General features: G+C 36.1%; 1 protein-coding gene across 1 annotated transcript in view; it reads left to right on the forward strand.

Moving 5' to 3' along the window:
* LOC137242795 (bilin-binding protein-like) overlaps positions 1 to 24,189 on the forward strand; it is a 54,377-nt gene that overhangs the window by 18,824 nt on the left and 11,364 nt on the right. The window contains exons 2-3 of the mRNA XM_067770047.1: positions 23,360 to 23,471; positions 23,585 to 23,715. Coding sequence (XP_067626148.1) covers positions 23,360 to 23,471; positions 23,585 to 23,715 — 243 coding nt within the window. The remainder of the gene's footprint in view (positions 1 to 23,359; positions 23,472 to 23,584; positions 23,716 to 24,189) is intronic.

Below are 24,189 nucleotides of genomic sequence, written 5' to 3' on the forward strand. Positions count from 1 at the left end.
AAAAAGCGTGGAAACAAGTGTTGTGAAAAGCTTAGTGAGCAAGATCGGTTGGTGCTAAATGTACACTTTTGAGGCTTAGGCAACAAGATACGAGAAAGAGATTGTCTTCGTTCAAAGGGGAACATCAGGTAGCCTTAAAAAACAATGGACCTATGCATATTTCATTAACTATAACGAAAAGTGTTTTAAAGTTTGTCAGCAGTTTTTACTGAAAGTACTTAATATTTCCCAAAAAACGTTAATATGTGTTAGAAAAAAACATAACTCTTCAAATACCTCTTGCCTGACCAAAAAAAGACCTCCTCCCCATAATAAAAGCGTAAACCTTTTCTATTCAAGAAAATATCCTTTTTATAATAAAAGAGTTTACGAAAACGGCACAAGAAACGGTTATTGCTTTTTGTGGGGTGAATCGGATGGAAAACGTGGATATAACGAAATTTCCAGTGCAATTTTCCAATACTTAAATATCGTGGATGAAAGGGGACTCATTCTTATATAAGTCAATATTGTGATAGTTGTGTTGGGCAGAACAGGAACAGAGCTATGCAAGCAATGATAATATATTTCTTAGAGAAGGCTGCTAACATAAAACATATTAAATTAACTTACCTGTTGCCTGGGCATACCCTGATGCCCGTGGACTCCATACATATTGAGTCTTTTATTCGCGATAGAAATGTTTAGGCTCCAAGTGAATGGTATACAATTATTTCGAGCGCAAGAACTATAACAGAAAATTATACATGTATTTCAATTCATAATTCGGATTTTAAAGATTGGAAAACCTTTTCTCAAGCTTTTCTTCCAGCTTCAGTTTAAATATCGTTTACGTCTTTGCGTTGCGCTATCTCCGAAAAAAATTCTCCATTGGTTAAACTACACTATGGTTATTTTCACGAAAGCGAAAAAAAGGTATACGATCTCAGTACAATTGTGCGGTCAAAACGAAAATCTCTCATACTTAGTAAGAGTCCTGTTACCTTGTATGATCACTTCTTACACACTTCATCTTCAAAATATAACGACCTAAAAGCTCTTTGCGAAAATAATATCACACCAAAACAATTTCACTATGAATATATTAGCTTATTATTTTGTTTACAACAATACTGTTTAATACATTGTGTTCAAATTTGGAATTGTATAAGTTTCCTTTAATTTCAAATGTATTTATGAACTAAAAAATGACAATAAATACGCCTTTAGTGTGCCCCTATGTAATCTGAAATTAAACGTAACCAACAAAATAGTGTTTGGAAAGTGTGGCAACATGACAGCAAAAAAACGTAAGTACAGATAACAGGACTTTCGGTACAGTGTGGTCAAAAACCGAAGTCTTAATTGCAGGCTCAAGAAATATTTTATACACATACCAAATTTCATGATAGTACCTATTTTTTGTGAGAAGATAATTACAAAAAACCTCCTACTGTGAAATTTACTTTTTGTTGGTTACACTTAAATTACGGGAAGGGCTCGATATAATAAAAATGGTTTTATGCATACAAGCTTTTTATACCTATGCATTACATCTTAACTTTCTCGCTATATAAGGTAACAATTCCAGGGGCCGTTTTCACCTTCTTCGGTTAACGCTAACAAGCAATTTATTTGAAAGAAATCGTTCAGTGATTTGTCAAATAAAGTGTCACTTTGAAATAACGTACGTTAAAAGTTTCCGTGCCACAGATAGATCGGAATTTTATTGGGAATTACACTGCGAACATTGGTCTGTTGTGCCCTCATCAGATTGCGTCGCATTCCAGGAGGATTTGTTCCCAGTGCCAAAACGACGAAAAAGTCACCGTAAGAGTATTTGCTTTACGTGTTATTTATCAGTATTAATTAAAAATGTTGGATCTCCTAAAAAGTTGAACTTAGGCAAGATACACACGAGGCGTAGCATCGTAGACGCCTGCAAAATTTGGTATGCAGCTAAGATCTCTCTACACCTCAAGATTGCTTATGGTGCGCCTCGTGTCCATTTTCTCCTAGATTATATTTCAAAGAACAATTTTGCAGTTTTAAACTTTGCTCATAATATTCATGTACATGTATCACGGTCGCGCGCAAGGGGGTTTGGAGGTTCAACCCCCTCCGCCCCCCCCCCCATGGGCTTACAACGACTGAATTTTTTTCATAAAAACTGGTAGATGGAAGAGTGCATTTGTTGAGTGGTAGCCAATAAATATGGTAAAATTTTCCCTTTACTCAACAGTAATACGAAATTTGTTTAGGCCCAATGCCTAACTTTTACCTGATTGACGGCGCCCCTCCCTAATGTTTTAATAATATTTCCAGCCACCCACACTCACGCCTACATTTGTGTGCATGCATGCACATGCATGCGTTTCATACACATGCACGTGTGTGTGTGCAGGTTGTCAGCACCCATGCACGTATATGTGGGGGTGGTTGTATGTGTGGCCTTTCCCCTCCTTAACACCAGAGGACTTTTTCGCGGCTTAGCGGTTGTCCTCAACGGGATAACCGGTCTCTTTTTCGATCGACCGCCAACCAGCACACATCGCCGAGTATCACCGTCATCAGTTTTACACTCAAAGGTAATATTGTATCCTCTTTATATTTCCTTACACTCTAATTAAATATTATTTTCTAACGAGGGAATCCTCTTTGTGTTCTTATTTATTTCTTTGAGTGACCCATCCATTTCGAGATCGACCCGTGTGCGCCTACCCACTGCCGGTTTCAGACGCACCCAGGCCGAACAAAATTTGTTACTTCATCTTCTTTTTTATTCTTTTATATATGTTTTTCGCTTTATATAGAGTATTTTTAAATGAACTTTATGTAATTATTACTTTTGTTGTACTATACAAGATTGCATTGTTCTAAAGCGTTGCCAATGAAATATGAAATAAATAAAAAAATCTTTCATTTTCGGATTGCTTCCCGTTTCTATTAATTCCTGCGTACGATCCGGACATGTCTACTCCTATGCAGTCGCTTGCATACTACTATTTCATTATTTAAAAAATATATTGTTCGGAAAAATGCAACCTTATCACGTGCATTCTCAAACACGGTTGCCACACCATGTTTTCATTTGGGACCACAGTTTATCGAAAAAAGGACCAGGCCTCAAAAAAACGACCAAATTTTAGTTTTATTTTATTGGTATACAAACTACTACTAGAGTATCGTATTTGTTGTAAAAGGCAAAAACTGTAGGATATGTCAGTGGTTTCCTATATAAAATTTTAATAAAGGAGACACTTGGCTTTAGTTCAAACTGCACAAACAAAAATAAAGTATACCTTTAGGCATTACTTTTTCAAATTTCTAGTTTTGCTTGATTGCAATGAAATAAAATGTATAGCGCAGTTAAAGCCCCAACACATAAGCAGTATTTCATATAGATGAGTTTAACACAAGCTTATGCATTATGAGTAGATTGCCCGTATTTTTATGCAGAACGGTAGAATGAGCGACATTGGCGCCAACTGACATTGAAAAGTATCCAATTCCCAAATTTTGTTGCAAGCAAATCATAATAAGAATTTAACATTTGCTTTGGTTGTGTTCGCGCACATTGCAAGTGAAATTATTTTTTCCACTGGTTGGCAAATTTTCTAACATTTTTCGCAATTAAAAACTGCAATATAACAATCGAATACGACACAAAATGTGTTAGCAAGTATTTTTTTTTTGTATAGGGAAAATGTTTATAACAGTGCTTCGCGAAATTTTGTATGTGATGGGCGTAATAAACTTTAATTGCCAAGCCTGAAGTTCACATTTACAAACGAAACATCTTGGTTGATTGTGGCGATGCTATTGGAATTCATAGGCATCTATATGAAAAATGTCATTGTGCCGCGGCCTTTTTTGGTTTTAGTAAGGAACGGTTAAAAAATTTGCGTTGTGGCAAGCTCAATAAATCGTAACTAAAACTAAGCAATTGTGTTAATGCTATTTTTATAGATGCTTACATTTTCCCTAACAGTTTAAACTTCATACCAGAGCCTAGATTCAGTAAGTGTGAGTTTTGAACTCAGACCAAAAATGAAGCGTCTTAAAAGTTTCAACTGTATAATAATTGAATACCGATCGAAATTCTAACCACTAAAACAAGTCTTTTTCTGATAAGTCCGTTGCTTAATCAAAAATTAATGACAATGTGTTTGCCCGAACCTTCAACACTTCCTTTTTAATGCCTCGCCTAAATCATCTTCCAGGTGCTACATTTTATTGATACAGCAATTTTCTTGTTAAGAATTGCATTAAAGTAAATTGAGAATTACATGTGCTTTGAATTTTTGTTTCAGTGAAAAAGAAACAAAAGTACCAAAACCGTGCGGAAAACGAACCAAAATTGAGAAAAAGGGACCAGCGGACCATATAGGGTTGGAGGGAGCATTTTTGGTCCAAATGGACTGAAGTGGCAACCGTGTTCTCAAATACAAGCTTCCACATCAAATACATATACATATAAGTACTTCGACATTACCAAACATATTGTCGCGTTGTGAGGCAGAGTATTGTTGCATAAAAGCTATTTGACCACCATAATACCAACAAGTAAGGAAAGCTAAGTTCGGGTGTAACCGAACATTACATACTCAGCTGAGAGCTTTGGAGGCAAAATAAGGGAAAATCACCATTTAGCTAAATGAACCTGGGTAACCATGGAAAGTGTTTGTATGGCATGTGTATCAAATGAGGGGTGTTAATGATTATTTAAAACGTAGTGGGCCTTAGTTCTATAGGTGAACGCCTTTTCGAGATATCGCAATAAGGGTGGACCAGGGGTGACTATAGAATGTGTTTGTACGATATGGGTATCAAATTAAAAGTATTCATGGGGGTTTTAAAAGGGAGTAGCCCTTAGTTGTAAATGTGAGAGCGTTTTCGAGATATAGACCAAAATTTGGACCAGGGTGACCCAGAACATCTTCTGTCGGGTACCGCTAATTTATTTATATATGTCAACAGTATCCCTGCTAAGATTCCAAGGGCTTTTGATTTCGCCCTGCAGAACTTTTCCATTTTCTTCTACTTAATATGGTAGGTGTCACACCCATTTTACAAAGTTTTTTTTAAAGTTATATTTTGCGTCAAAAAACCAATCAAATTACCATGTTTCATCTCTTTTTTCATATTTGGTACAGAATTATGGCATTTTTTTAATTTTTCGTAATTTTCATTATCATAAAAGTGGGCGTGGTCATAGTCGGATATCGGCCATTATTTATACCAAGATAAAGTGACTTCAGATAAGTACGTGAACTAAGTTTAGTTAAGATATATCGTTTTTGCGCAAGTTATCGTGTTAACGGCCGAGCGGAAGGATAGACCGTCGACTGTGTATAAAAACTGGGCGTGGCTTCTACCGATTTCGCCCATTTTCACAGAAAACAATTATCGTTATAGAATCTATGTCCCTAGCAAAGGATTGGTAAATTTTTGTTCGACTTATGGCATTAAAAGTATTATAGACGAATTAAATGAAAAAGGGCGGAGGCACGCCCATTTTGAAATTTTCTTTTATCTTTGTATTTTGTTGCACCATATCATTACTGGAGTCGGACGTTGACATAATTCACTTTTATACTGTAAAGATATTAAATTTTTTGGAAAAATTTGACTTGGGCGGTGCCATACCCATTGTCCAAAATTTTTCTAATTTTCTATTTTGCGTCATAAGGTCAACGCAGCTACCAAGCTTCATCGCTTTATCCGACTTTGGTAATGAATTATCGCACTTTTTCGATTTTTCGAAATTTTCTATATCGAAAAAGTGGGCGTGGTTGTAGTCCGATTTCGTTCATTTTAAATGGCGATCTGAGATGAGCCCCCAGGAACCTACACACCAAATTTCATCAAGATACCTCAAAATTTACTCAAATTATCGTGTTTACAGACGGACGGACGGACGGACATGGCTCAATCAAATTTCTTTTCGATACTGATGATTTTGATATATGGAAGTCTATATCTATCTCGATTCCCCTATACCTGTACAACCAACCGTTATCCAATCAAAGTTATTATACTCTGTGAGCTCTGCTCAACTGAGTATAATAACGCGCAAGATGCCTCCGAGAAAATTTAAGCCGAGCTTTAAATCGTATTTGCGTCGTGCTACTATTATACAAGCTGGCGCCCACCTCCCTGCATGACTTATGCAGAATCCGAGAGCCATTTGCAAGTAGATGTTATAGCTATAGATAAGTTATAGCTTATTATTCTAGTCTACGATCATTTTAAACTTGTTTTATATCTCAGTTGCCGTGGTCTTTAACCGATCCCATCCATTTTTACTAGAAATATTTTGTATTATAGGGAAAATTTGTGTACCCAATTTTATTACGATCCGCAAGATTTCGATAAGATATAGCTTATTATTTTCGTCTACAATCCTTTTAAAAATCTTTTATATAAATGTGGGCGTGGTCCTTAACCGATTTCGTAAATTTTTCTTCAAAGCATTCCTTATAGTAAAGGCAACCTGTCTGGCGAATTTTGTTACGATTAGTTTAACGATTTTTGATTTATGATGAATAATATTTGTAAAATTGGTTTTATCACAAGTGGGTGGTGCCACGCCCATTTTAAAAAATTTCAAAATGTTCCTATTTATTGTTATAAATCTACTTGGGAAGTGAAATACCATTGTTATAAAGCTCTTTTTTTGCAAAGATATAGCTTATTTTATTTATTTATTTTTTTTTTTTATATAAAAGCGGGCCTGGCCTTAAACCGATTTCGTTAATTTTTCTTCAAAGCATTCCTATTAGTAAAGGGAACCTCTCTGCCGAATTTTGTTACGATAGATTTAACGATTTTAGATTTATGATTAATAATATTTGTAAAAGTGAATTTATCACAAGGGGGTGGTACCGCGCATATTTTAAAAATTTTATTCAAATTTTTATCAAGAGTCCCAATATCAGTCCACACGTCAAATGCCAAAATTCTAGGTGTATTATTTACTAAATAATCAGGATTTTTGTGGTTTCCAAAATGTTATATATATAGAAAGTGGGCGTGGTTATCATCCTATTTCGTGAATTTGGTGAAGATATCTCAATACTTACTCAAGTTATCGACTATTTCAGAACCACCTAAGACAGAACCATTTAGGAACGCTTTAAAAAGGTCTACACTGAACTTTCCGTAGTCTTTGATTATTTTATTTAAATATATATGCGTCGAACTTAAGCGCTATTGGTACAAGCGTGAGTACTAAATGTTGCGCTCTCCTTCAGATTTGTACTCGTTCGGCACCGTTCGTTTTTTCTGCTGGGTATTCATTTTTGTTCTAAAACTTATTGATTTTTATGATTCAACAACACACACTACTACTTTGTTTTCCTTAAAATGCTTTGAAAAGGCAAATTATAAGCTTAAAACATAAATTATTTACCTTTAAGACACACATACTTGTTTAATTTATCTCATTCGTACACTTGTTTGCATGTATTGAAAATGAGCCAAGCAAGCAGAACATAAAAAGTTCCAAAAAGAGAAATAATCAAAATTCATCTGTTTTATCTATAAACTTGCTTATGCCCGTGGGTTTTACCCCACGTTTCTATAAAAATATGCAGGCTACGCGTAACTGGGCATGGGTAAAACATGAGTTGGTAAGATTGACTTCTGCTACAGCTAATGACTGTTGTTGTATGATTCCCCTCGCATAGTTGAGGTTGACAATTGAGTTGCAGAAGCTTTAAAGGTTTGCATTGAGCTCATCAATCCCTTGAATCGCAGCTAATGATCGTCCTTGAGCTTCATTGATAGGCATAGGAAATTTGAGGCATTTAAAATTTAAAAGACAAATCTATCGATATCAATGGAATCCTTGGTTTTAAACTTTTTGTTTTCGAAATTCCGATAAAATGAATTGCTTCAATGAAATTCGTAAAAGTTTTGTGATGAAAAGCCTTGTCCCACTACATAAGCGTGGAGAATCGAAATAACGAAGAATAAATATTGTGATATTATGGGCCCTTTTTTAAGGATCAATCGATGAGTAGAAATTTCTGATGGCTCCAAAGAGCTAATAAACTCAGTCGGATATGCACAGCTTGTGACTCTTCCACGACTGTGTTAATAGAGTGATAAGTTGTCTTGGTTCTAGTGATATTAACATCCTCATTATAAGGTGCCTAAAATGCCTTTTCTTAATCCCATTTATAGTTTGTAAAGATAGATTCAATATTTGGAAGAAACATTAGCTATTAAAGCTTCAGGTGATTTCATAATTTCTCAAAAACTTGCAGGAAAAGAAACCAAATCTGTTAGTACAGAAATAGAAATTTTGCCACAATTAATTTCAAGAAGTTGTTTAGCAAAATCTGTTGAAGTGTTTCCGCCAAATTGCTCTCTCATATTTCTAATGAGAGTAAATTTTTGTACGTAAAGCCGCCTATAGACGAAAAGGCACGCATTTACTTCAACTGCGGCTTTTCTAGCAAGTAACAGGAAAACAGCACCTTTGGGATGGTGATTACACCTTAAATTCTTAGGGGTTTGGTCTAAAATTTGCAGCCACAGTTTATGAGTAATGGTGCACACATTGCACACCCCCACTTTGGCCTGACCGCTTGGTTCTGTTGCACATCGGTGTATCAGATGTTTGCAGACAGTGGTCAGGGTATCCGCGATATCTGAGAAAGCAACTACCATAGTGATTTCTCTTTTTGTTCTTACATCAATTAATATCAAATTAAACAGAAATGTTTTTTTCCGGTTCCTCCAGGCGTATCCAAAAATACCAACCCTGAAGATAACATAAAAGAATACTAAAGGAAAACAGCCAACCCAACTCTGCAATCAAACTTTACGTGTTGAAATAACCTAAGTTTTAAAGGAAGCCATAGTTCTGAAAGTCCCATTTGTCTTGTTTTTTTTCAATTCCATATATTACTGGTGCTGTTAGGACTTAACGTCATATAGCCCTTACCAATTTTCATTATTCCATTTGTATGCGAGGTGACATGACCCTTCTTACTCACCCCTTATTTTCTAAGTGGTGTTAGGGATTGATCCAATATAACTCTTTACTGGATTTCAATGTTCTTGCACGAATACTTCCAGAGTTATGCTGTATCAAACATTCCATTTGTATGGTAGGTACCACCCCCTTTTTATACCCAGCGTGCTTTCCACACAGATTCTATTAACTTTGATTGGATAACGGTTGGTTGTACAGGTATAGCGGAATCGAGATAGATATAGACTTCCATATTACAAAATTATCAGTATCGAAAAAAAAATTGATTGAGCCATGTCCGTCCGTCCGCCGTCCGACCGTTAGCACGATAACTTCAGTAAATATTGAAATAACTTCACCAAATTTGGTACACTAGCTTATCTGGACACAGAATAGATTGGTATTGAAAATGAGCAAAATCTGATGATAACCACGCCCACTTTTTATACATATAAAATTTTGGATAACATAAAAAACCTGATAATTTAGTAAATAATACACCTAGAATGTTGAAATTTGACATGTGGACTTATATTGAGACTCTTGATAAAAATTTGGAAACATTTTTTAAAATGGGCGTGGCACCGTCAACTTGTAATAAAATCAATTTTACAAATATTATTAATCATAAATCAAAAATCATTAAACCTATCGTAACAAAATTCGGCTGCCTTTACTATAAGGAATGCTTTGAAGAAAAATTTACGAAATCGGTTAAGGACCACGTCCACTTTTATATAAAAGATTTTTAAAAGGGTCGTGGACGAATAAAATAAGCTATATCTTTGCAAAAAAGATCTTTATATCAAAGGTATTTCATTTCCCAAGTGGATTTATAAAAATAAATGGGAAAAACATCAAATTTAAAAAAATGGGCGTGGCACCGCCTCTTTTATGACTAAGCAATTTTCTATGTTTCGGGAGCCATAACTCGAAGAAAAATTATCGGATCGTAATAAAACTGGGTACACAAATTTTCCCTATAGCAGGAAATATTTTTAGAAAAAATGGACGAGATCGTTTAAGGACCACGCCCACTTTTATATAAAAGATTTTCAAAAGGGCCCTAGACGAAAATAATAAGCTATGTCTTAGCGAAAAGGAGAATTTTGCTTTCTAAATTGAATTATAACATTGAATTGCAAAACACCAAAATTTTTGAAAATTAGTGTGGCACCGCCCCTTTTACGACTAAGCCATTTTCTATGTTTCGGGAGCCATAACCCGAAGAAAATTTCACATATCGTAATGAAATTGTGTACACGTATTTGTAGAAAATATTTCTAGTAAAAATGGGCGGGATCGGTTAAAGACCACGGCAACTTAGATATAAAACAAGTTTAAAAGGGTCGTAGGCTAGAAAAATAAGATACAACTTAGGAAAATTTTCACTTATCAAGTTTTATTGTAAGAGGAAATGTGGAGACATTTTTTTTAAACAGGGGGTGCCACGTGTTATGTAGAAAAGTAATTTATCTGAAATGAAATGTACAATTGAAGATCAATCTGAGTATATAATATTCGGTTACACCCGAACTGAGGCACCTTTACTTGTTTATATTGAAGTTATGTTTAGCCTATGACCATCCTTGGAAGGTTTCTAGTGGGTTGTACAAATTTAGTTGTGATCGGCCGATCAGTTTAGGACGCAACCCGATTTATACCTACATACAAACATTCATACTTTTAACTTTATATTGTAACGAATTTACTGCAATTCCGCTTATTCGTCCCTATTAGAAAATTTTCCTGATCTAAACGCGGCTAACATCTCCAAATGTACCACTCTTCTATTTCGTGGTTTCCCAATTGTTTGTATGCGGTAGATGACATCACTGATCCTCTTCACAACTCTGTACGGGCCTTCCCAACTGCACCAAAATATGGATGGAACACCTTTCCGTCGGTGAGGGTTGTATAGCAGTAACAAATCTCCCTCCCAGAAACCTTCCGAATTATTTTTCTTGTCGTACCTGTGTTTCATCTTACTACTCATTACCCTGGGCCGTTCCCTCACACTCTGTTGTTTGGCCAATGAACTACTTAGAGCATGCGCTTGACGGATTGGCTTAGCATAATCATTATCGTTCCCACGTTTCACAACAGTAGTGCTTGAAACTACTCTCGCATTCTTTCTGGGAAATTTTTTCCTTCGTTTTTGGGCGTCCCTTTGGTTTGTCAATGCCAGAGTTTCCCTCGCAGGTACTTTTGATTTCGCTTTATTTGGGCCATTCGATCCATCAACCTTTACCTTTGACTTTCGTGGTGTTTGTCTCTACCATTACCCGATTACTGCTGAACCGTTTCTCCAAACTAAAGTTAAGTGGTATATATCCTGGTTCTTATAGCGTATAATCTTTCTCCGCATATCGATCCTGATGTCATGGTCAACTAAGAAGTCCACTCCCAATATGACTTCATCAACAATCTCCGCCACAATGAATTTGTGTTGAATCATGACCTTTGTAATTAATACACGCACATCCAACACATACCAATTCTCCTTGGACTTGGTTATACTGGCCAGTGACCGTACGCAACCTTGCTCCAGGTAACAGTTTTACTCTCCTGTTGACCAAGTCAGATCGGATTAAGGAATGAGATGCGCCCGTATTTACAGTCAGTACACGTTCTTTGCCATCCACATTCCCTCTGACGATAAGACTGCTCGATTTTCTACCAATTTGCGAACCGCATTCGCTAAATGTGCCAGCCTTTCAACATCCGACACAAACTCTTGCAATGTTTCACCGGGCCTCTGGAAGCCGTTCAATAACTCCATTTGGTATATCTGTCTCCTATGCTCAGTTCCTTAACGTCTCTCGACAGCAGCCATCAATGCTTCATAGCTGTTCGCTCTCCTCCGGGAATCGTCTGTAGGATTTCGGCTGCTGGCCCCTTCAACGCTACGAATAGAGCTGCATCTTTATCTTCAGCATTCCAGTTGTTCGCTGTTGCGGTCTTCTCAAACTGTAGCTTAAAGACCTGGAAAGGAACATAACCGTCAAAGGATGGTGTTTTTGCTTGCTGAAACAGCTGGGCGATTTAGTTGTAATTGCTCCATACGACCTTTTAGATCACCTACTTCTGCCTGAAATTGAGCCATTTTTGCATCCTGCGCTTCCAGTTTTGATGATACCTGTTCCAAAATTTCTGCCGACATTTCAGATATACGTGCTTCTTGCGCTTCTAATTCAGATACTTTTGGTCTTTTGGTCTTCCAGTTCCACTTGTGAGGTCATTTCTGAAATACGTTCCTCCTGTGATTCCAGTTGGGATGCTATATATGTCTTTTGTTCTTCCAGTTGAGTTTCAATCTTGGATGTTATACGTGTCTCCTGTTATTCCAATTGTGATGACATGCTGGTAGATATTTGTGACGATATTGCAGCCAATATCATGCTCAGGTCTGCGTCCGCCATTGTCTGCGGTGTTTCATTTTTCTCCTCCAATTTTGTTGTCTCATCGCCATCAAGATGAAAGTCATACTCTTCCACATCAATTCCTTCTAATTCCATTGCCGCTCGTATTCGTGCCTGAAGTTCGAGTTTAATGCCGGTTGTATTCAATCCACGGCTCTCCAACTCCTTCTTCAGTTGCGGGATCTTCAATTCACTTAACTTTGTCATGTCCAAGTTGTATTCGAAGTCTTCAACAATTCCTCTTCTGACACCAATTGTAACGAATTTACTGCAATTCCGCTTATTCCAAATCTTCTGCTAACGTTCGAATTGCTAAACTGTTGAATAAATAACTCCAATATTAAGTAATGCAAAAATTGCCTTTATTATAGTACTTCACAATAACACTTATTCTTCGCAACTAATAGCTTGCTTAAACCAAACTGATTGTCGTGCCTCAACTGTTGCTGCTTTAATAGTTTTTGGTTTCCAAGTTGACATTTCTAGGCGGTTCTGTTCTAGAATTTACTAGTTAGTTATCGGCTATAAAATTACTCAGCTATAACTACGTTTAAAGCTTATCTCATTGCATTCTTTCGGGAGGATCTCAGATGTATGTATGTGGTTGTGCGTTGCTTCTCCGCTGCGTCTACGTACATATCTGTAGACATAGTGATTGATTCATTTATGTAGATACATAATGATTGATTTATGGATATGCATACAAGTCACTGCTTAGAATCGGCTTAGAGATGACAGTACCTCTTAGTGTTGCTAATATTCGTAACAATATATATATAGATGGAAGGTGCGGATAGACTGAAATTAACAAAAAATTTTAACGGCGGTAGATTAATAAACATCCAAAAGGATAACAGCCAAACAACTCTGTAGTCCATCTTTAGTTGTTATAATAACCTGTTATAATTAAAACACGCGTTATGTAGTGGATTGTATTTATTTACGCAAACAGGTACCGACAAGGCGAAGGAGAATGAACGACTGAAAACTTGAGTACAGTGACAGTGCATTGAAGCTGCAGTCTACAGTGTGTACATAGCGCATAGAAACCGTTGTATGTATATAAGAGAAATCTCTCATCGGCTTTAATGCAAGTTACCACAACTATCCCCCTCTTAGTTTTTAGTCGTTTAATCTTTACAAAATTTATGACTTAGTTCTATTAGGGTTGCTTCTTAAATTATAGCTATGTGTTCTAGTGTCATCGTTAGTTACAGAATTTTCCTTTTGCCTATTCTCATTATTCTCTACAATTTCAGGCTCTGCGGCAATTTCTTTTTCATTTGAGAATTTTAATCTTTCTGTATTCTTTAATGTAGTTGGAACGTATCCCTCCTCTTCAAACTCTTCATTAGTTCTATCAACAATTTTTAACATTTGATTGGCATGCCGCTTCCACGTTTTATTTTTTTCTTCTAACTGAACATAGTACGTTTGTTTACCAATTTTTTTTACTACTTTCGCTCTCACCCAACAAACGCGCCCAGCGACTGAGTAGTCCTTTGTTAACACTACTTCGTTTAGCTCAAAATCATAATTCTTTTTCCCCTTGTAATAGTGCTGCTGATCTTTCTGTTGTTTCTTTACCTTTTTATCTATTTGTCTTAACTCTATTTTACAAGTCTTCTTCTTGGGATTAATTAGGTCAAATCTATTTCGTAGCTGCCTACCAAACATCAATTCAGCAGGTGACGAACCCGTTGTGATGTGATTTGTATTGCGGTAGTCAAAAAGATATCGTGCTAATGCTTCATTGAATCGTACGCAACTTTTTCCAAACAAAATTCTCCTTAGCGCATTTTTTATACTTTTCACCATATTTTCCGCCTGTCCATTGGTAGCCGGATAGCCTACAGGGTTTGTGACATGCTTAATACCATTATTTGTTAAAAAATCTTGAAATTCTCTGGACACAAACGCTGTGCCGTTATCCGAGACAACCGTTCGTGGAAGACCGAAGCGAGCAAAAATATCTCGCAATTTTGTTATTGTGTTGCTACTAGTTGTGTTTGTGCCCATATCTACACACTCGACCCACTTCCTGTGACTATCCACCACTACCAAACACCAACGACTCATCATTGGCTCAAAAAAGTCTATATGGATTCTATCCCAGGGGTTTTCTGGCCAGTCCCAGGGAATCAACTTTTGCTTCGGGGGGTTTGAACGTGTCATTAGGCAACTGGTGCAAGATTTAATTTCTTTTTCAATGTCGACAGTTTGGCAAGGCCACCAACAACACTCTCTGGCTATTGACTTGGTTTTACTTATACCCATGTGAGAACTATGCAAATACTTTATTATTTTACTTTGTAGCGAATGAGGAACTATAATTCTATAACCCCAATACAAACACCCATTTTCCTCTGAGAGCTCGAACCTACGAAGGAAATATGGATTTAACTCTACCTCACTGCATTTATTTGGCCATTGCGAATTGATGTATTCTTTAACTCTTTTTAAAATTGGATCCGACATAGTCTCTTTCTGGATGATGTTAAAGTCTAATACCGGAATACCTCGTTCAGAGACATAATTCATGTAAACACCGTTTTGCATTTCTTGCAACATAAAATTTTCGCAAACAGTTTCACTAGGGTACCTTGAAAAGAAATCAGCAACGTTTTCCTCAGATTTAACACAACTAATATTAAAATCGTATGCTGACAATGTCAGCGCTATCCTTTGCAACCTATTGGCCGCAGTCTGCGGAATACCTTTTTTTGGCCCCAAAATATAGTGTAAGGGTTTATTATCCGTCACCAGATCGATGGATCTACCGTACAAATAATGGTGAAATTTTTTCACCCCAAACAAAATTGCTGCCGCTTCCTTGTCCAACTGCGAATACTTCTGTTCCGCGTTTGACAACTTCCTAGACGCATATTCGATCGGCCGTTCAATTCCACTAGGATGGATTTGCGACAAAACTGCTCCTAATCCAATCGGACTTGCATCTACGGTTAGCCTTGTCTTCAATTTCGGACTAAAATGACCTAAGCACCTGTCGGACTTTAAGGCTTCCTTAATCGCACTAATCGATTTTGAGCATTCTGTTGTCCAAATAAACTTTTTGTTATTTTTAAGCAGCTCGTACAATGGGCTAGCTACAGCTGACATATTAGGGATAAATTTCCTATAAAAGTTTACTACTCCCAAAAACGCTTGGATTTCTTTGACGTTGGACGGATTGCCCATACCGTCAATAGCCTTAACCTTTTCAGGGTTCGTGTGTAAACCATTTTGGTCGATAATATGGCCCAAATAACACAATGAAGAATTTAAAAATGAACATTTGCCTTTTGCCAGCTTGAAACCCGACTCCTGCAAAATAGTTAACACCTTTTCTAGCCGTTGTAGATGGAGAGTCCTACTAGGGGCGGTAATCAATATATCATCTAAAAATACCACTACACCTTCTAGCCCTGATAAAAGGGTTTCCATAATTCTTTGGAACAACGCTGGTGCTGATGCAAGTCCATATATTAATCGCTTATATTGGTATAACACCTTACTAGTGGAAATTGTTGTCAACGGTCTCGCAGATGGCTTCAGCTCTATTTGTTGGTAAGCCATGGACAAGCCAAGCTTTGTGAATTCTTTTCCCCCATGCAGCTTTGAAAACAAATCCTCGATTCGGGGTAGAGGGTATTTTTCAACCTTAAGGTAGGGGTTGAGGGTGACCTTAAAATCGCCACAAATCCTTACATCGCCTGACTTTTTCAACACTGGCACAATAGGCGTGCCCCATTCACAATACTCTACAGGTTCTAACACATCAAGCTTAACCAGCTTTGCGATTTCCCTGTCCACTTTTTCCCTTATTGCTATAGGGACGGGGCGAGGTTTACAAAACTTAGGAGTTGCACTTTTTTCTAGTGCAAGCTCTACCTGTTGTTTTTTGAAACACCCTAATGTGCCATCGAACAAAGAGTGAAACTTTTTGAATACATAATCGGCAATATTGTTCTGTTTGGATAAAAAGTTAACGTTTTGAATACTTATGCCGAACTGATTCACAAAATTTCTTCCCAACAAGGGCGGGCCACCATTCTCAATAACAACAACTGGTAGCCATTTACACGAGCCATTAAATTTCACCAGCATATCACATTCTCCCTTAGGAACAATCCGCGTACCATTATACGATTTAAAAATTATATTTGTCTTTTTAAGTTCTGCGGCATTAAAATATTTACGAAAAGTTGCGAAAGAAATCACGCTATATTCTGACCCAGTGTCCAATTGCATGTTTAAGCGAACATTATTTAAAAGCACATCAAAACAAATTGGCCCCTGCTTATTGCATGATATATTAAAGAGAGGTAACTCTTCTTCCACTCTGTCAAAAAATTTATTCTGCCTGCTTTGCACATTTTCTTAATATGCCCTCTTCGCTGACATTTATGACACTTGTAACTTTTAAACTTACACACACTAGCGCTATGGCCCACGCTCCCACACACACTGCACTGATGGTCATTTTTCTGCCGCCTCCGCTGCTGTTGACTTCGAGCGCCACTGCGTTTTACGTTGTCGCTGTCTTCTTTTTGCTGCTTTTTCGAGTCTTCACTTCTCCGCCTGACCTTCATTTGACTTTGGTTATAATGTAGCTGTTCATTGCTGTCTTCAACTTCCCTTTTGACCTCATACTGCTGCCGAATATAATGTGATGCGTTAGTGATGCTTATTGCCTTTTCCAATGTGAGGGTGCTTTCATTTTCTAGGAATATTTTGTCTTTTGCTGGGCCAGCCTCCAAACCCATAATGAATTTATCGCGAATCGCCATATCATCCAAAAGGATAACAGCCAAACAACTCTGTAGTCCATCTTTAGTTGTTATAATAACCTAAGTTTGTACGGCAGCCATAGTTCTGAAAAATACCATTTTAAGAAGGTGCCACGCCCCCTTTTCCCAATTCCACATTTTACTGGAGGTGTTAGGACTTAACCTCATATAGCTCCTTACAAATTTTCATTATCCTACCATTAATACATCCAGAGATATGTAGAATGAAAAATTCCCTTCTCCCCCACCCCACATTTTCTTGGCGGTGTTAGGGATTGATCTCGTATAACTCCTTACTGAATTTCAATATTCTAGGTTCAAGGTATTCATCCTTCAGAATTATGCAGTACCAAATATTCATTTTGCATGGGAGGTGCCACTTCCCTTTTATATATCGATATTATTTTTAGCCTATGACCATCTTTGGAAGGTTTATAGTGGGTTGTGCAACTTTGGTTGTGATCGGTCGATCCGTTTAGGACGCAACTGGATCTATACTTAAATACATACATACATACATAATTTGAATTTTATATATATAGATAGATAGATAGATACTACCATTTTGATCAATTTTTTCAGACAACAATATGTGCAATATACGAAACCATATGGTGAAGTTTAAGCTTCAATCTGATAAATTGAGGAAGATATCACAAAAAACAGGTTTTTCGGAAAAATCGGTTGTATGGAGGATATATGCTATAGGGTAGAGAGGGAGGCTTCGACAGGTTAAGAGAAAATTATTTTTTTAGAGAAACTAGAATGAGAAATAGATAACTCCTTTAATAATTACTGATGTCATGTATGTTTATGATACTTCGGATTTGTGGTTAATATTCCACTTGCTTTTTTTTTTAAGTTATAATCAAATAACCAAAAACAAAAAATATGACGAAACCTCCCTTTTTCAGGGAGGCTTGGTCAGTCATCTGGGTGGCTTCCACATTGGGTGGGAGGTTTCGACATTTATCAAATATAGCAATTTAACCAGCAAAATAAAAAAAGGATGTTGGAAAAAACTCTAAATACGATTTTTAATTCATATTTGATGTTATTTATTTCAATACAGTAACAAATTTTTCGAACAAAAACATAAAAAATGTAAGCATAAAATAAAGTATAACTGTACTTTTAATAAACATCTAAATTTGAAAAATCAAAGTTAAAAATAAACTTGCTTTGCGCGCGTGAAGTTCCTGGTGGATGTTCAGGTGTGGGCAATATACGTATGATATCCTGCTTTGAAACCAAGTGTCTGTCTTCTACAATCGGTTCATAGAAATATTATGGTTTACTTTGACGTCTGAGGAATTTCGCGACGCACGTCGAATTTTCAACTTCTACGACTACACCAGTGTAAAGGAAATTTGTTTTGTCAGAGAACATAAAAACAAAAACAAAAACGAATCGTCTAGCCAAGTCATACGTCAATCCATGATGAATATTTGAACATTTCTTGAAGTAAGCCGTTAATTATTTTTCCTGGGCAGCTGTAAGTACAGATTTGCTTGCTCTTTTGAACTTCAAGAGATTAGTGTCGTCCGCTTCAAGTTATATTTCCGAGCAGCACATGATGGTGTTTCTTTTTTTTTTTTTTGTTTTATCTCCAGGCTTTTTTCATTTTGTTTTCGTTGATGATCTTTTCAGGGAACTTTATTTTGTAGATATTTGGCACCTTGATGGCTGTAAAATATTACTTGCTAAGTAAAAAAGCTAGAAGGAATAACGGCGGTCAGATTTGAAAAATTCGAAGCCTCCCTCATGTCGAAGCCTCCCCCTTCTACCCTAGTTGTCCGATTCGGCCGGTTCCGACAAATGTCTGACGGTCACCTCAAGATATCTCAAAAATTGAGGGAATAGTTTCCATAAAATAAACAAACGGACAGGCGGACATGGCTAAATCAACTCAGCTCTTCATCCTAATCATTGCGGTCTACCACCCACTAAGTCTGTGTCGTCGATGTGAAATAAAAATCTGTTGTCGATTGCGATTTACGAATTTAACTCCACGTATTAATTTATTTGCAGGTGTTTTGTGGGTTTATTTCTACATATTAAAAGGAAACTATTACAAATATGCTTAACATTTAACAAGCTAAAGAGCAGTACTTACCGCAGTGTGGTTCGCTCCAATTCTTCATCGACGACTAAACGCTCATCAAATTCATAGCGACTTTGTATGCAAGAGTTATAGCGATTAACATTGCGGTTTACAAATAAATATAATTGAACAGTTATGAAATCAAATTTATGTACCTATGCGAAAAATCGAGATACTTTGACATATGTATGTATTCATGTTTAGGGGACAATTTCCATTTTTCAATAAAACCAGTAGACTGTAACATATGTACGTACATATATGTGACGATAGAACAATACATAAGGATAACAAAATATTTAAGACAGTTCATACAGTAAAAGGGCGGTGCAGTCTATTTGCTTTCCTTTAAGGACTTTGTAGGCGAAATAAAGTAGACGACGATTTGAATCTTGCTTATAAACAAATATTTGTTCAATATAAATACTTTCTATTTATTATTGGTATGCGCTTTTTGTAATGAAATGATTTTATTCAAGCCTTTTGACGCGTTCAAAAATTGGTCGTCCCTTGCGCTTGCTACAAATTGAATGACAAGAATATACGCGAAGAAAAATTATATAATGCAAGGTTCGAAAAAGTACATATGTCTAAATAGATACATACAAAGTCATTTAAACGTATCCCTGCAAAAATCGTTGGATCATGTGTTCCACTAGAGTACTTACCATTATACTCCACTGTAATGCAGCAATGGACCAACTCATGTTTCTACACGAACATATTTTAAGCCGATGTTTGCTCGTTCTTAACGATTGGAATCACTAAACGATGTTTATTGGACAGTGGATACTCCACGGATTACTCTGATGTATTGCGGAGCTGGAGTATATGGTCCAGTCCTAGGACATCGCAATGTTAATTGGACCATATTTTTTGTATGAAGTGTGGTTAATTTTGGAGCACTCGGTTGGTCCATAGCGAGTACTCCATACATACATGCATGGAGTTACTCGCGATTTTTGCAGGGATATAGAATTTGAAACTGATCAACTTACAACTCTGATTATGTAGAAATATTATGTATAACAAACACATATATGCAACTGAGCACATTGAGAGCTTTCGAAATTAAAAGTAATATAAATTGAGAGAATTCGAAATTGGGTGAATCTTTACTGATATTCACAAATATTTAAAGCAGCTAGCTTTGCTGCATAGTGTACAAGTACCAGAAACGATGTAATATAGAGACATTGCATAGACGAAAAATCGTGTGAGGCAAGCTTCACAAAATTCTAGTAGGTCACATTCACCATTTACCACAGCAGAATTTGTTAAACTACTACTGTCTGTATTTGTTATTTAATAATTATTTGTACACCTTTTATTCAGCTAATGTGTTCAGAATTTTAACTTTTACTCACTAAAACTCCAATCAGTGTATTTCTGTGCTTAAATTATGTTAAAAATTGTGTTAAAGTTTTTGGTGTGGTGAAAGTGAGCTACTAGAATTTTGTTACGCTCCGCTGCTTTCCACCGAAGTTCGCGCATGCAATATCTTTATATTCAAAATATTTTGCAAGTACAAGTGTGTTGACTTCTTTCTGACAGGCACTCGCTTAAGTGAGCATAACGGGAAAATCTGGGTTGCCATTGTTGTTTCGGTTGACAACGGTCATTTAGGGTTCTGTGCAGAGACGCAAAAGATTGAAACAGGGTTTATGTAGTCACAAAAGTGTTGCTTCTGTTCCACAGCATTTTAATTTTATATCATGGCGAAAAGTATTCAGTTCAGAGTTATTGATTTTCATTAAATGTTTAATTTATTACGGAGGGTTAAACCTTTAAGTGTAAAAGGCAGAGAAAACGTAGACTTTTTCAAATTATTGTGAAAAACTTTTTAATTTGAATTTCTGTACGCAAGTTCACTATATTTGTGTAACACAAGAATCTGGAGGTCAATTCCTTAACTTTGAAAAACTGAAAAATGTACACTTATTGAAAACTCATTTGCACACACAATTTACACTTTGAATTTAATTGTTTTTATGCACAAAATTTTGAAACTAAAAACAAAATTTTCATTTGTTAGAAAAAAAAAATAAAAAACGGCCTAATGTCAAAAAACCCTATCGAAATACAAACTGGCTTGTTTGTTTTTAATGAACTACGTTGTATTTTCTTGTATTTCGTTAGTTTTTTCAAATATAGTTCACACACTTACACCAATACTGAAACCTTATTGGCTCCCTCGACAAAAAATATTACAGAAAATACAAGAAAAATACATAGAAAATAAAGTAGTGTCATATAGGAGTTTGATTTGTTTACACTTGCAGCACCATTTTGTGTAAACAGCCTTAAAAGTGAAATTTTTCCATGTTACACGTGTGGCGCTTTATATTTTAACTCTAATTTAAATAAATTTTGCTTTCCGTATGTTTCCGCATTGTTGCAGACTACAAATCTTCTAGTATTCTTATTTCCGCGGAAATATATGAAACTATTTCATCTGTAAATACTATTAAAATATAAATCCTATTAAAATATCAAATGCAACTCAGCTTGAAGTACTCTTACGTACCAAATATGCAACTCTAGACCTGAGATTTGCATCAGGTGAGCGAGGCTGTTTGTAGTTTTGACATTTATCGCTTAGTTGACACACTTGTATAGGTGCACTATGAATCGAATGACAAGAATATTTGCGAAGAAAAGTTATACAGACCAATTCTAAATATTCTCGCGGAATTTTGTTCTCGCGGATTTTTTTATTCCCGCTGAAAAATTCCTCCAATTCTTTCTCCTAGGGAGAACAATAATTGGGGAACAGGAATTTCGAATTTTCGAAGTCAGCTGTTTTGTCAATTGAAATTTCGTTGCACATTTCTTATTTTGTTTAAAAGATTGAAAAGTTTAATTATTGTTGCAAATTTGTTGGAAATTGAGAAATAAAATATAAACAATGCACAGTATTAATTGCATTTCATGTGGTATTCACTGAAATTAGTAATGAATTGATTCCACAGCAACATCAACAGCGGAACATAAGAAGAAGACGGCCGCATAACACAAATCTGCCGGAGTTGCCTGCTTTCGTTCAGCAAAGCAATTTTCTGGCGGCCAAGTTGAGTTGAATTCCTACTTCTTCATATTTCAAAATCTATTTAAGCCTTATTAAAAAATCCTTGCACAATTTCTGGATGGCTGCATCAAATATGTATACCAAGAGCTCTACCGTTGCTTATGATATTCTTTTCGACTTAAAATAAATATTGTGGTTGTTGTTGTTGTATTAACAGTGAGAATATTGGGGTAGAATGTAAATACATATTTTAGCACAAGTTTGTACAAATAAGTGTTCTTTCTTAAAAGAACCAATTTCCTTTAACTATTTTGATGCATTCCCTTTAATTTAACTAGTGAAAAAACTCCTATGAAATGGTAGAGAAATCTCCCTCTCCCTCACATTCATAATACCTACTTTTCTCCGCTTTTTCGAACATTGTTCAGAATAGGAGGAAAGGGAGAAGTGAAAAAACTCACAAGGAATTTTTATTTAGAATACGAGGAATGGGAGAAGGGAAAAAACTCGCACGGAATTTTCGTTTAGAATTGGGCTGATATAATACAATGTTCGAAAAAGTATGTCTAAATAGATACATACAAAGTCATTTAAAAGTATATAGAATTTGAAACTGATCAACTTACAACTCTTATTATGCAGAAATATTATGTATTACAAACACATATATGCAAGTGAGCGCATTGAGAGCTTTCGAAATTAAAAGTAAGATAAATTGAGAGAATTCGAAATTAGATACATACAAGAATTTCAAAACATAAAATTTTACTCATATGGTAGCGGGATTGTGTTTTGCTGATTGATGAGCTGTGATTTGACGAGTTGTGAATTGACGGATTTTACGGTAAGGGTATTCTTGAAGCGCAGCGACAAACTTACAATTTTGAGATTCGTGAAAAAGTTAATATACCATTTCTTTTTCATGAAAGTTATAAAAATGTATAAAATCAAAAGCAAAATAAAATAAAATGCAATAAAATAATATACTTATCCCACCAAGTCTCTTTTTACAATATAATATAATTTTTTAATTAAATAAATTTTTTTCAGTCCCCCTTTATCAATTTTAATTTTTTTGACATCAGCATGCTTGGTGGCCGGAGTTGAAAGACCAGGTGTATGTCCATATATGACCGGTTTGTCAAACGTGGAATCAGAATGGGTGAGTATTAAGTTCTATATACATAAATAACTTAAGTGTCAGCTCTACAAAGCTAGGCCAATTTTATAGTACTATGCATAGACTTTAACATTAAAAGCTTATGTTTTAATTAGTTAAATTACCAAGGTCGCTGGTTTATGCAATTAAGAAGTTTCGAAGACGGTTTCCGCTGCCAGAGAACCGATTACATTATTGGAACTAACAGTGAACATACAGTACAAACCTTCGAAATAAGAAATAGAGAGTAAGTATTTTTACATACAGTCCTGATGCTTAGGGTTCCGAAAATATTGCTCAGGGATCTGACGAATACTCAAAACCTCTTCGTGTTGAAGCTGCTTTGAGGACGATGAGATTAAATCATGTTGTCCCCATATGCTTTAAGGGTTCAGAACTTTTTTCTGCGTTAGGTTATAGTATTTTGTTCTCAGTTTAGTCATATCTCCGCAGGATATTTCTATGGTCTAATTTAGTGGTATTTGAAAACACGTCATCGCTACAAATGAGTTCTGCGAGTGGAATTCAATAAGTCGAGGTTTTACTTACTTAAGCGATTTAACGGTTTTGGCAGTCCAAAAAGCTGCCCCAGTCGATGCTTCATTTGACTGATGGGTGGCAATTTTAACACAAAGGAATTTAAATCGTTTTCCATCTGGTCCTTCCAGCGGAGAGAGCCGCCCAATCTGAAATTTCGTTTAGTTTTGAGCCGCTGTCCTTC

The sequence above is a fragment of the Eurosta solidaginis genome, chromosome 2, assembly GCF_040869045.1.
Source record: "Eurosta solidaginis isolate ZX-2024a chromosome 2, ASM4086904v1, whole genome shotgun sequence".
Lineage (NCBI taxonomy): Eukaryota > Metazoa > Arthropoda > Insecta > Diptera > Tephritidae > Eurosta > Eurosta solidaginis.